Source organism: Xenopus laevis, chromosome 4S (assembly GCF_017654675.1).
Source record: "Xenopus laevis strain J_2021 chromosome 4S, Xenopus_laevis_v10.1, whole genome shotgun sequence".
NCBI lineage: Eukaryota > Metazoa > Chordata > Amphibia > Anura > Pipidae > Xenopus > Xenopus laevis.
Genome location: NC_054378.1, coordinates 62,113,813 through 62,127,097, shown reverse-complemented (window position 1 = coordinate 62,127,097; position 13,285 = coordinate 62,113,813). Strand labels below are relative to the sequence as shown.

General features: G+C 34.2%; 1 protein-coding gene across 2 annotated transcripts in view; it reads right to left on the bottom strand.

Moving 5' to 3' along the window:
* Positions 1-1,115: 1,115 nt before the first annotated feature.
* The window catches only part of erich3.S (glutamate rich 3 S homeolog), a 53,761-nt gene continuing 41,591 nt past the window's right edge, over positions 1,116-13,285 (bottom strand). The window contains exons 14-15 of one of the 2 annotated variants that reach the window (XM_041561328.1): positions 7,884-8,015; positions 1,116-7,682 (exon numbers count right to left, since the gene is read on the bottom strand). In XM_041561328.1, coding sequence (XP_041417262.1) covers positions 3,772-7,682; positions 7,884-8,015 — 4,043 coding nt within the window. In that variant the 3' untranslated portion in view covers positions 1,116-3,771. The remainder of the gene's footprint in view (positions 7,683-7,883; positions 8,016-13,285) is intronic. The other variant, XM_041561329.1, reaches the window with a different exon arrangement.

Sequence of the window (13,285 nt, the reverse complement as noted above, 5' to 3'; positions counted from 1 at the left end):
TATGGCTGAAATGACAATAAAATCCACTTGACTTGACATTAGGGAGTCTATAGCATACTGCTACAATTAATTTGCTGGACTTTTTCAGTCAGTGAAGAGCTCCACCCATTGGGCTTCAGCTGCCTCATTTTCTAACATCACCTCCTCCTTTATATTAGCTTTTAAATCCTGCCTAACAAACAGACATACCCCTCTTTCTTTTCTATTGCCTCTGTCCCTCCAAAACACCAACCACATCATATTTCTTCTCCAGTACCAGCAACTCCAGCTCTCCAATTTTACTCCTTACATTTGAAAACAGTCTTTTAATACTGGTACCAGTGTGAGAACTTTGTTAATATGTGGTCCTCCCTGTATCCACAACCAAATCTTCACCCCCATTTTCCAATACTATGCCCACTACCTCATCTAACCTGTTTTTCATGGAATTCCTTACTGCACCCCCATCATTTTTAATGCCTTTAAAAGAGGCTTGGATGATTTATTGGACAAGCAAAGAAACATAATATCCAAGGCTATAGTGATACTAAAATCAGTGTGAGAGTGTATGTATTTGGAGGGGTTGAACTTGATGGATTTTGGTCTTTTTTCAACCCAACTTAACTATGTAACTATGTATGTAACTGCAACACCACTGTACAAATATAATAAGTCATGCTACTTATAATTCAATACTCCAAGACATTCATGACATCCCTACTTCAGATGGCAAATGTGCAGGTCTATGACTACAAGTGATAAGTTGAAAATATACTAAATATATAAAAATATAATAAGTATTTCTATTGGCTAAAAGGCAGATAAAATGAAATAAATGTTAATTGACTGATTCCTGAATAAAGTTAAAAAAATAAAGGGGTAATAACACCAGGAAATGAAAGTGCCCTAAAAGGATTTACATATAACATTCACTTCTACAAAATTCTGCACTATTTCTAGGAAGTGTGATGTTTTTTATTTGAAATTACTGTTTTTTGATAAAGCTTTTGAAAACAGTTACTGCATATTATCTGCTCTATTAAACTCAGTAGACCAGCTGGGTTTTTCATTACAACGACTGAAAGATGGCTGAACACATCAGAGCCACCAAGCTTATAGCATACACACTACAAAAAGAAAATACACCAAAAAAAGGACATAAAAATTGAGACAAATTAATAATTTTCCATTTGGTGTTATATAGTTTTATTTCAATTTTTAATCATTTCAGGGAAACATTTTCTTGTCATCTCTTGCAAGATTCTGTATATATATTCTGTAACATATATATATATATATATATGTTTTTTTTTTCCAAAGTATATAAATATAGACCAAAAATCTTCTTTCCATAAATTTAAGAATTCTTAATGAAACTGTAAACAAAAAAAGTCATGTGCCTTTACTTTAAGGTACACCTCTCAAATACAATAGTAAAATATATTGTGAAAAGTATCATTGGTAATGAACAATAATATTTATTATACATAATGTAAAAAGCAAAATATGCAAAATTCTCTATCTTTTCTAAAAGAATTCACACCAAAGGATAGAATAACTTCTGTTTTGTGGTATTTTTATAACAGATATACGTGTAATATAATAAAGTAGACTGATAAAAAGAAATCTGAGACCAGACATATAGTGGAAGATGGCTGGTACATGCAAAGTATTTACTGCCCTATATAAAACTTGCTAGTATTTTTAAATGCTCACTGTTTGGAGATGTACTTGCTATGGAAGCAACCACCAACATTATAGATCTATTACTTTGTTTATTAACTGCTTTTTCCATTGATCATCTAAGGAGTCTTTGTTGTACTGATTTAAAATTGTGTGTGTGAAATGTGAATAAGAAAAAAGAGTGTTCATTTATTTTCTTGTTCTGAACTTGGAATATTGAAGAAGTAAAAGATTTGTTTACCCCATATTACTGATTAAATTACCTAAGCATCATGATAATAGTGGTACAAAAGGTGCCAGGATTGCCTTTGACCTGTTCTTCATTTTAAAAAAGTCAGTTAATAACAAGAATTAATAAGTATACCAGGAAAGTCATATTAAATTGTGTGTCCTGTATATAGCAAATTAAGTCATATTCATGTATCAGATGTCAAAGCAGAAAATAGGAGGAAATAATAAATATGGGGAAATGATAAATAGGGGGAAAATAGGGAAATGGGGGAAGCTCTAAAACTGTCTGTGATCACTCTACAACAAGGACAAATTGTTTCTTTTTTACAATTTTTAAATAATATTTTAAATTATTTTCATTAAATATTACTTTTTTCTGTTTGAACTTACGCAGCAAGCTATTTCTTCATTAACCTTACATGAAAAAAGGATACGATTTGGAAAAGTCCAAAATGGAATAAAGAAATTTGGGATTTAAGTATACAAACCTTATAATGTATAATAGTAAGTGATGGCATATGATCTTGCTACTCTTCTCTGCAGCACTCATGTAAGTGAGCTTTAGGTGAAGACAGATAGAGCAAAGATTCCTTTAATATGATGTTATTAGTTATGAATCCTCTCAATTTTGGATGGATTAGCTTATTTTTTATTTAAATACCTCTAAATAAATATAGTTTTTATATTTATTCTGCTGGAGAACAATGTTTAAGTAAAATCAATTTCAAACCCTTAAACCAAAAACTGCTAGAAAATACATGCATTTAAAGTAAACCAAATTATTTTGGCCTTCACTTACTAAGATTGGTGGACTGGTTAGAACTGGTGGAACAGGCCAACAAATTAAAATCACATGGACCATATAGAATTTATAACTAGACAGGCCACTTTTCATTTTCAGGGACCCATTATTGTCTGTCATGCTTCTAAATGTTCAGACATTATTCTCTCCACTTTCTTGACTATAGCACTTGCAGAAGCAATGTGTGCTAAATACAATTGGAATACTAGTGTATTTGATTTTTAGTTAATAAGGGACTGTTTTTAAGATTTATCAGTGTTACATTTAGCATAGACTGTGCCAGAACAAGCAGGGGAGACTGTTCCATGAATGGTGATATCAGGTACTATGGGGGCAAAGTTATATTTTCTTCTGAGTTCTTACACATGTATTAAAGTAGATTTTTTTTTTTGGTAGTAAGGCTTTCATCTTCAAATTATTTAAGCAGGACAGTGTACTCCATTTTTTAACTCCCAGTGGTTATATACATAATTATTTATTCATAAATGTATATATGGCAAGCAGTGAAACTATAACCACAAACAGATTACCTACTTTGAGCCCCTTAGTACTTTCCTATACAACACTGTAGAAAAAGTCCTTGTGCCATGATAAAGAAAGCATTGCAAATATACTTTGGGGTAATAAAGGGAAATATAATGAGATCTGTTTACTAACCAAAATGTGCTATAAATTTACTAAAAAAAAATTAAACAGTAACAAAATGCAATAGAATTGTGTTGCAACCAATATGCATTTATGTAGCATAGTTACCACTAAATACAAGGAACAGTTACTGTCATTATGACAGAGAAAAAGGAAATAATTTATAGAATTATTATTACCAAAATGCTCACTGGAAATGTATTCTTTTCTTTAAATGGATTCTATGGCAGATGAACATCCCGTAATTTCTGAATATCAGGTTTCTAGATAAGAAGTCACATATAGTACATGTACTTCATTTCCAAAATAAAGACCATTGTTAATGTTTGCTACGTTTGTTTTTAAAGTATATTAAAATATTTCATATTTGGGGGATGTAGTATGGTAGTACTGGTAAAATTATTACCTAATATCTTCATCTGATGATTTTGTTATATTGGATCTTCATTTTCTGCTTGAGAAACTTCATTGTCTGGTAGGCTATTTACATTTTCTAGTTCTTCTTCACCAGCTGCTGACACATTTAGGACTTCATCCGTTTGATCATTTGGATTCATATTTTCTGAATCATTAAGAATAATTTCTTGGTTGGTTTCATTTACTTCTCCTTCTTCTTCTTCTCCAGTTGTTTTATTAAGAGACTCTTCGATATTCTCTGAACTTTCTGTAAATTCAGTGACTGGTGTATCTAGTTGTACATATTCTTCTTGCTCAATATCAGGTTTTTCATTGTCTGCTATTTCACTCTGAGATATTTCAGACTCGAGTGGTTCAATATCCTTAATTTCCTCTTCATCCACAATTTGATTCACAGCATCCTCTTTGGAGTCTGCATTTTCTACTGGCTCTCTATTTTCTTCATTCGTGTCTACAGAATGGACATCTGTTTCATTAAGACTATTAATCAATATATGTTCTATTATGTTGTTTGCATCCATGTCTTCTTCTTGTTTTTCAGCTCCATTATTAAGATCAGTAATATCTACATCCCCTGTTTCAGCTGTCTCCTCATTAACACTACTTGACTCCCCCTTAGTTTCTGATGATTGTTCTACAAAATGCTTATTATCTTGGTCTGAAGATTCACCTTCTGTTTTAGAGTTCATATCCCCAGATGTGTCTTTAACATCTGCAGATTCACGTTGGGTATCAAGACTGGAATCCTCAGGTGCAGATACGATCTCTTGACTTGGGTCATTTGATGAATGTTCTTCAGTGCTTGGGTCACTATGTTCTACATCAGATATGCCCTGATTACCATCCTGATCACTAAAAACACCATCGGCTTCATTGCTTTCTTCAGTAGTTTGTTCTTCCTTAGCATCCTCTATTGTTATGCACTCTTTAGAATCATTTATATCAGGGCTTACTGCTCTGGAAGCACTCTCTACACCTATAGCTTCAGCATTAAGTTCATCTTCTGTTTTCACAATATCTGAAGATTCTTCCATTTCTGGTGCATCTCCTTCTTCTACCATGACAGCACTAGTTGTATTTTCCATATCAATACATAAATCAACATTGTTGCCTGCATCACTTATTTCTGCATGCTCCAGTGCCTCACTGCCTGCAGGTTCTTCATACTCCTTTGTCTCACCTTCTTCATCAGGAAGACCTTTGTTTTCACTACTTTCTTCAGTAGTTTGTTCTTCTTTAGAATTATCATCCTCTATTACTATGCACTCTGTAGATTCATGTGTTTCAGGACTTACAGCTCTAGAAGCATTCTCTTCACCTGTATCCTCAGAAGCAACTTCATTTTCTGCTTTCACAATAGCTGAAGGTTCTACCAATTCTCCTGCTTCAATGACAGAACTCGTTAAATTTTCTACATCAATACATGAATCGGCATTGTTGCCTGCATCACTTATTTCTGCGTGCTCCAGTGCCCCACTGTCTGCAGGTTCTTCATACTCCTTTGTCTCACCTTCTTCATCAGGAAGACCTTTGTTTTCACTACTTTCTTCACTAGTTTGTTCTTCTTTAGAATTATCATCCTCTATTACTATGCACTCTGTTGATTCATGTGTTTCAGGACTTACAGCTCTAGAAGCATTCTCTTCACCTGTATCCTCAGAAGCAACTTCATTTTCTGCTTTCACAATAGCTGAAGGTTCTACCAATTCTCCTGCTTCAATGACAGAACTCATTAAATTTTCTACATCAATACATGAATCGGCATTGTTGCCTGCATCACTTATTTCTGCGTGCTCCGCGGCCTCACTGTCTGCAGGTTCTTCATACTCCTTTGTCTCACCTTCTTCATCAGGAAGACCTTTGTTTTCACTACTTTCTTCAGTAGTTTGTTCTTCTTTAGAATTATCATCCTCTATTACTATGCACTCTGTTGATTCATGTGTTTCAGGACTTACAGCTCTAGAAGCATTCTCTTCACCTGTATCCTCAGAAGCAACTTCATTTTCTGCTTTCACAACAGCTGAAGGTTCTACCAATTCTCCTGCTTCAATGACAGAACTCATTAAATTTTCTACATCAATACATGAATCGGCATTGTTGCCTGCATCACTTATTTCTGCGTGTTCCAGTGCCTCACTGTCTGCAGGTTCTTCATACTCCTTTGTCTCACCTTCTTCATCAGGAAGACCTTTGTTTTCACTACTTTCTTCAGTAGTTTGTTCTTCGTTAGAATTATCATCCTCTGTTACTATGCATTCTGTAGAATCATGTGTTTCAGGACTTACAGTTCTAGAAGCATTCTCTTCACCTGTATCCTCAGAAGCAACTTCATTTTCTGCTTTCACAATAGCTGAAGGTTCTACCAATTCTCCTGCTTCAATGACAGAACTCGTTAAATTTTCTACATCAATACATGAATCGGCATCGTTGCCTGCATCACTTATTTCTGCGTGCTCTGTGGCCTCACTGTCTGCAGGTTCTTCATACTCCTTTGTATCACCTTCATCATCAGGAAGACCTTTGTTTTCACTACTTTCTTCAGTAGTTTGTTCTTTGTTAGAATTATCATCCTCTGTTACTATGCATTCTGTAGAACCATGTGTTTCAGGACTTACAGCTCTAGAAGCATTCTCTTCACCTGTATCCTCAGAAGTAACTTCATTTTCTGCTTTCCCAATAGCTGAAGGTTCTACCAATTCTCCTTCTTCAATGACAGAACTCGTTAAATTTTCTACATCAATACATGAATCGGCATTGTTGCCTGCATCACTTATTTCTGCGTGCTCCATGGCCTCACTGTCTGCAGGTTCTTCATACTCCTTTGTATCACCTTCATCATCAGGGAGACCTTTGTTTTCACTACTTTCTTCAGTAGTTTGTTCTTCATTAGAATTATCATCCTTTATTGCTATGCACTCTGTAGAATCATGTGTTTCAGGACTTACAGCTCTAGAAGCATTCTCTGCACCTATATCCTCAGAAGTAACTTCATTTTCTCCTTTAACAATAGCTGAAGGTTCTACCAATTCTCCTTCCTCAATGACAGAACTTGTTAAATTTTCCATATCAGTACATAAATCTACTTCATTGCCTGCATCAGTACTGGTGTCTTCACCCTCATTATCATTATTTTCATTTTGTTCCTCATCAATAATAATTTCATTTGCATTAGGAGTATCAGCTACAGTATCAGCTATTTCCTGTATACCATCTTCTGTTTGTTCCTTATCTATATTTTCTTCAGATAATACATTTGTAGCACTATTTTCAACAGTTTCATTTTCAGAACCATGTTGTTCTGCTTCTTGAACTAGTTTATTTTCTTCTACCTCAACTGAATTAGTTATAATTGCAACATTTTCTTCCTCAGTTGTTAAAATACCAGTTGTTTCATGTTTCTCAATATGATCTTCTTCTTCCACTTTGGTATCATTAACAGACAGTGTGTCATTGTTTTCCACATTTAACATAGCAGATGACTCAACTGATGCATCAAGGTCTTTAAGATCTGAATTCTCTTCATTTAGGGTTATTTCACCCTGTTCCATACCATCTTCAACAGGAATTGCTTCTTCTTCTTTATCTAGGATTGATTCTCTTAGTTCACTTTCCATTGTATCTCCAGATTTTAAAGATGAGCGCAGCAACTCTTCTGTTACAAGAGGAATATTTTGTTCTTCTACATCGTCATCATCAGGTTTTTGTGTGATTGTGGAAGTGCCCATAAATTCAGTATCTGTATGTATGTTTGATGTTTTAAGTTCATCCTCCTCCATTTCTGCTGCATCAGGGACACTATTTTTATCACAATCAACACTGTTATTTTGAATTTCTTTATCTTCCTCTATTTCTGGTGTTTCCAACTGAGCCTCTTCATTTGGTAAAGTCTGTCCAGGTGCTGCTGTGTCAGGTGATGCACAAACATCTGAAAGAAAAAAAAGATAAAATGTTTTAATAATCATTAAAAAAAATGTTACTTAAAGATATTTATTGTTACCACTCCTTATAGTCATTGCACAAACTCCAGAATTAATTGTGTTTTAAAAAATCAAATAAATTAAAATCACTGGATAATACTATAATTAACTCTTATTCATTAAGCCACTTTCATAAGTTTGTAACTCACATTTACTTCCATTATATGCATTCTTTAAGTCATCCTCCTCATCTGTACTTGAATCACTGGGCTCTGGTTCTGAATTGAAGTGTTCATCATGGTCAATTGCCTCTGCTATTTTTTCTTGAAATGATCGACCATCTTTAAAAAGACCACCGCATTATAATATAAGAGGCCAAGAAATCAAATTAGTCTGCAAGCTTAATACAACGTCTTCACCCCATTCAATCTACACAGAAGCAAATTAGCAGTGCATTGTGGAAGAGTACAATAACATCAATGCCGCTTACAATGTTGATCCACGAGGAAAAAGCATGCAAAACAAACACAAGCCTGAACATGCACATATCATGCAGTGAAAGGTCACTTTTAGACAACTTAATATGGTACAGAGTTTTATTTTTTTACATATTACCTTAGTCTGGTCAAGTTTTAATAAAATGGAATTTACATATAGCAAATGTAATGGTTTGTTTGTTCTTCAAATTTTCTTCAAAGATTCAAAATTGTTAGGATATTCAAATTATATGGTACTTGTGGTACCCCTGCCACTGAAATGCAAAAAAATTTATCTTTTACTTTCGACTGAATAGTAGCATTGTGATGAAGCATATACAATTGTTTATTGATTTACTTGGAAATCCCTTTCTAAACAAATAAGTCAGTGATAATAAGCATTAAGCAAATAATTATTCCAACACTCGTTAAGTGCCTACTTGCCTTCAACTAAGTGACTTGACTAATTTTAAAAACATTACATAACCGTAGAAAATGGCAGAAAGAATGCATGTAGCGCTATGAAAGAGCAAATACATTTGCTTTTTCTTCTATCCTTTTCTTTTTTTCTGCTAAGCAGATAAATTACTATCCCTTGCTATTATAGGAATATAGTTATATACAGTACATGAAATTAGTACAGGGGTGCCCATAACGTAGATCGGGATCTACCAGTAGACCTTTAGTTGGTGATCAGTAGATCTCAAAATACTTGTCAACAAAAAGCTTGTCTAAATCACCCTCATGCTTTTCATTCAAATATTTTTTCATTCAGATAAGGTTACATAAGAAATAGATGTGAAAATATAACAATGTACATTTTCTCATAAATCAATATAATTAATATTTTCAGTGGAACAGTATGTTATCAATGCTTTTATGAATGTAGATAATAATTGGACATCATTAAAAGTAGACTTCACAGTATTAAAGTGTGGGCACTTCTGAATTAGTATATACATATATATATATATATATAGAGAGAGAGAGAGAGAGAGAGAGAGAGAGAGAGAGAGAGAGAGAGAGAGAGAGAGAGAGAGAGAGAATCAAAAGAAGTAGCTCTATCTAGGTTATACTGTCTATTATACTTTTCTGAACCACAACTGGAAATCTTGATGCAGAGCACTGCATCATGACATGTGGGCCCTACAGATGTTTGATACTGTGGGGCAGATTTATCAAAATGTGAGATTAGAGTTTATCACAGTATCTATCTCTATCTATCTATCTATTGCTATGGGATTGTTAGAGGTGTGTTTATCAAATGGGGAACTCTAACTTTCACCCTTTGATAAATATACCTCTAAAAATCCCATAGAATTGAATAGACTAGCGTAATATTACGGAGGTTAACTTTAATCTCACACTCTAAATTTGTCCTTATGTATCCATAAGAATTAATGCATTTATTCCAAAATTGTTTTGTCTAAAATGTTAATTGGAAGTGATTTCTTTATTCTTTATGCCCACAATCTTAAGAAAGGCACTACAAGCATGTTACTTTCCTACTAGCCTTTATGCAAATACTGTATGCTGTTTGCAAAAACAAGTCTATAGATGGTGTCTCATAAAGATCCTCCTAAAGAGAAATGCAAGGAGCAGCCACATGTGTTTAACCTTATACTCATATCTCCTCTCCACTTGAAGAACATTTCTGTAACATGATACAAAAGTATGAAATTCCGTATTAGATTATTATATTAAAACCAATGTACAGTAAAAAAAAAAAATTCTACTTCTGTCTACTTTTCTTACTCTCAGGGCTGAATTCCAGCACCATGCTCTACTGAGGCTTGTGTGTGACTGTGATATCATGTGTGTGACTGTTTATCATGTGAAATCACCTATACAGCACAACACTACACTATAGTTAACCCATTTTGCATGGAGAGTGGATTGCACCCAAGTCATCAATTCCTGAGCAGTTAACATTATGTTATGTTATGTGAGCAAAGGATTGATAGAAGTGTATATTTCATTGTATGTACCTATTTTACTACATACACATGCTATATGAACATTTGGGAATCTATAAGTAATTAAAAAGATTAAGACCTAAAATGATCCCCTAGTATGAAAGGAACCTGCATTACATACTCTGTAAGTGACAGTACCAAACACCACGATCCAATATTTCTATGAAACAGATAGGACAGCAATAAAATAACCTATAGATTAGATTACAGTGACATGTGAAATGTGCAGTATGTGTTGTCAACAAAAATGAAATACAACTATCCCATAATCCAAACTATAGCAATTTTAGTGCTTTTTATAGATATTAGCTTTGTAAATGCGTTTATGCCCAAATGTGTAGGGCAAGCCAAAGAATCACTCATTCAGATAATCCATCAACTGAATCAAATTCATAGCACTAGAAGGAATAATACTGGGGAGAATTATGTATAATTAGCTATTTATATAAATTTTTCATTGTAGCTGTATCATATTTAACATTCTAAATGGCAATACATGTACTGTGCATTCTAACAACATCTTTTTACATTTCAATTTTCCCATATATAACAATGTAATGTTTTGTGAATTTCCAATAAAAAGGATGAACCAACATTTTTCTCTGGCACACGAACTACAAGGAAATGGCACAATGGAAAATAGATGATTATGTACATGCGTTACTATCTAATACATACTGAAAGGAAATACAAGACAAAGCAAGGCAACTAAAACCAATGAAATAACATTGTAATGTTCTTACAGCACAGCGAGAGACCCATAAAAACCAACTGATTGCAATGCATTAGCATGCCATTTAAAGATTCTGAAAGGACCTTTAAACCTGATTTCAAATAGTACGTTTCAATGAATATAAATTTTTGAAACTGGACACTTGGTTATTCTTATTCAGTCTTTCTGGATGAGTATTAAAAAAAAAAAGAAATCGTATTCCTGTCAAAAATTCCCTGAATTGCTGTGATAAATATCATAAGTATGCCCACTCTTGCAAAGAATAAAATGAATTTGCATTAAGAATATTATGTTGTGCTGGGGGAAATTATAATTTCAGACTGAAAGTCATGGATGAATGCAAATTATGTGCGTCTGTAAGAAGAATAGCTAAATACAGGCAATGCCCCTAAAATTCCACATTACTTATTTAGCACAGTTATTGCAGCCTTGGGAATTGGGCCATTTGATTGCCTTAACCCAGTAATATCCAGTCTGCAGCACTCCAGGTGTTGTTGCACAACAAACCCAAATATATATAGACTGCCAAAGTGAACACAAAGTTTAATGAAACAGTAAATCTTATACACAATGATTTGTAATTAACTAGATTCTCCTCAAGTTATATAATTACCATATTCCATATGCAAGATTAAAAAAAATTATCCATGCATTAATCATATAATAAACAAATTACTTTTTGTAAGATGAAATATGTATTTGGTTCACTGTTTCACTACAAAGGTTGAAATGTATAATCATTTCATCTTATTTTTTTAAGATTTATTGCTAAAAAAAATAGCCAAAGGATTTCCCTTTAAATATCAAGGCAACTGTTTGTTTACAAGTAGCATCCATTAGCTTTATTACTTTATGCAGGATATTCTTTCAACAAGTGGTAAGTGTTAAAGGAACAGTTCAGTGTAAAAATAAAAACTGAGTTAATAGATAGGCTGTGAAAAATAAATAATATTTCTAATATATAGTTAGTTAGCCAAAAATGTAATGTATAAAGGCTGGAGTGACTGAATGTCTAACATAATAGCCAGAACACTACTTCCTGCTTTTCAGCTCTATAACTTTGAGTTAGTCAGCAACTTGAAGGGGGGCCACATGGGACATAACTGTTCAGTGAGTTTGCAATTGATCCTCAGCATTCAGTTCAGATTCAAAAGCAACAGGTATGACCCATGTGCCCCCCCCCTCAAGTCACTGATTTGTTACTGCTTGGTAACCACGGTAACCACTCAGTGGAAGCCAAGAAAGCTGCAAAGCAGGAAGTAGTGTTCTGGCTATTATATTCGACATCCAGTCACTCCAGCCTTTATACATTACATTTAGCACAGCCTATCTATTTATCCAGTTTCTATTTTTATACTGAACTATTCCTTTAAGAGACAAGAGGAAGGAAGTCCCTGCCTAACAAAGCTTACAATCAATGTGAGTGCACACAGATGTTATTCATCCATTTAGACTGCAGTGCATAATTTGCATATCTAGCCAAATACTATACTAAACTTTGCTGTACTGTACAATTGGGTACATCCCTAGTTTAAGGCAGAAAGTGGGTAGTGCAACCAGGTGTTAGCAAGAGGTACAAAGGATTCCAGCTAGAAATGTTTGGAGATATACTAGAAAAATTGTTATTCTTTGCATATAGGGGATCTAAATGCCCAAAAAATAAATATCCGTAAACTTATTCAGAATGCATCACGGAGCACTTGTGCAATTTAGATTAAGTTTTGATACTTAGACGTTCTTAGACGTTTTTGAGATATTTGCATTTTTAGATTGTTATAGCAAGCTTTTGCTTTTTACACCAGTAGGGTTCTACTGGGTTGTACAGAAGGGCAGTGTCGGACTGGGACACCAGGGGCCCACCCAAAAACCTTAGACCAGGGGTGTATCCAGGTGGGCCAGTCCGACACTGCAGTAGGGTGAGTGCAGGAAGTGTGTACATCTTAAAAGTGTGCAATGCGCAATGCAATAAGAATTTTGATTGTATTTTTGTGAATTTGTATTAACTTTGTGAATCCCTCCAAAACTACTATCTCAGAAACTAAGATAGAATATTAATTGCAAAAGTGCTGTAAGGAGCAGTTTACATCGGTTAATTTTTTTGTTTAGATCCCCTCTAATAATGATAAAGTTTTAAAACAACAAAGGGGCCTATTTTCTCTTAGGAGAGGAGGCAGCAGCTTCTACTACAAGCAGAGTGTAAACCAGACAGAAGGTAGGAAGGGTGGGAGTTAAGGAGGCCTTTAAATAGCAAGCTGAAATAGTCCAGATGGGATAAGATGGGGCATATCTGAGTGACTTAGCCATCATGAGAAAGAAACTGATTTTAGTAATATTGGAAAATATTACAGGTTTTGACTTGGTCAGGGAAGGAGAGAGAAGATTCAAAGATACCCTCAAGAGTTATTAAGGTCAGTGAGCATGTCAGT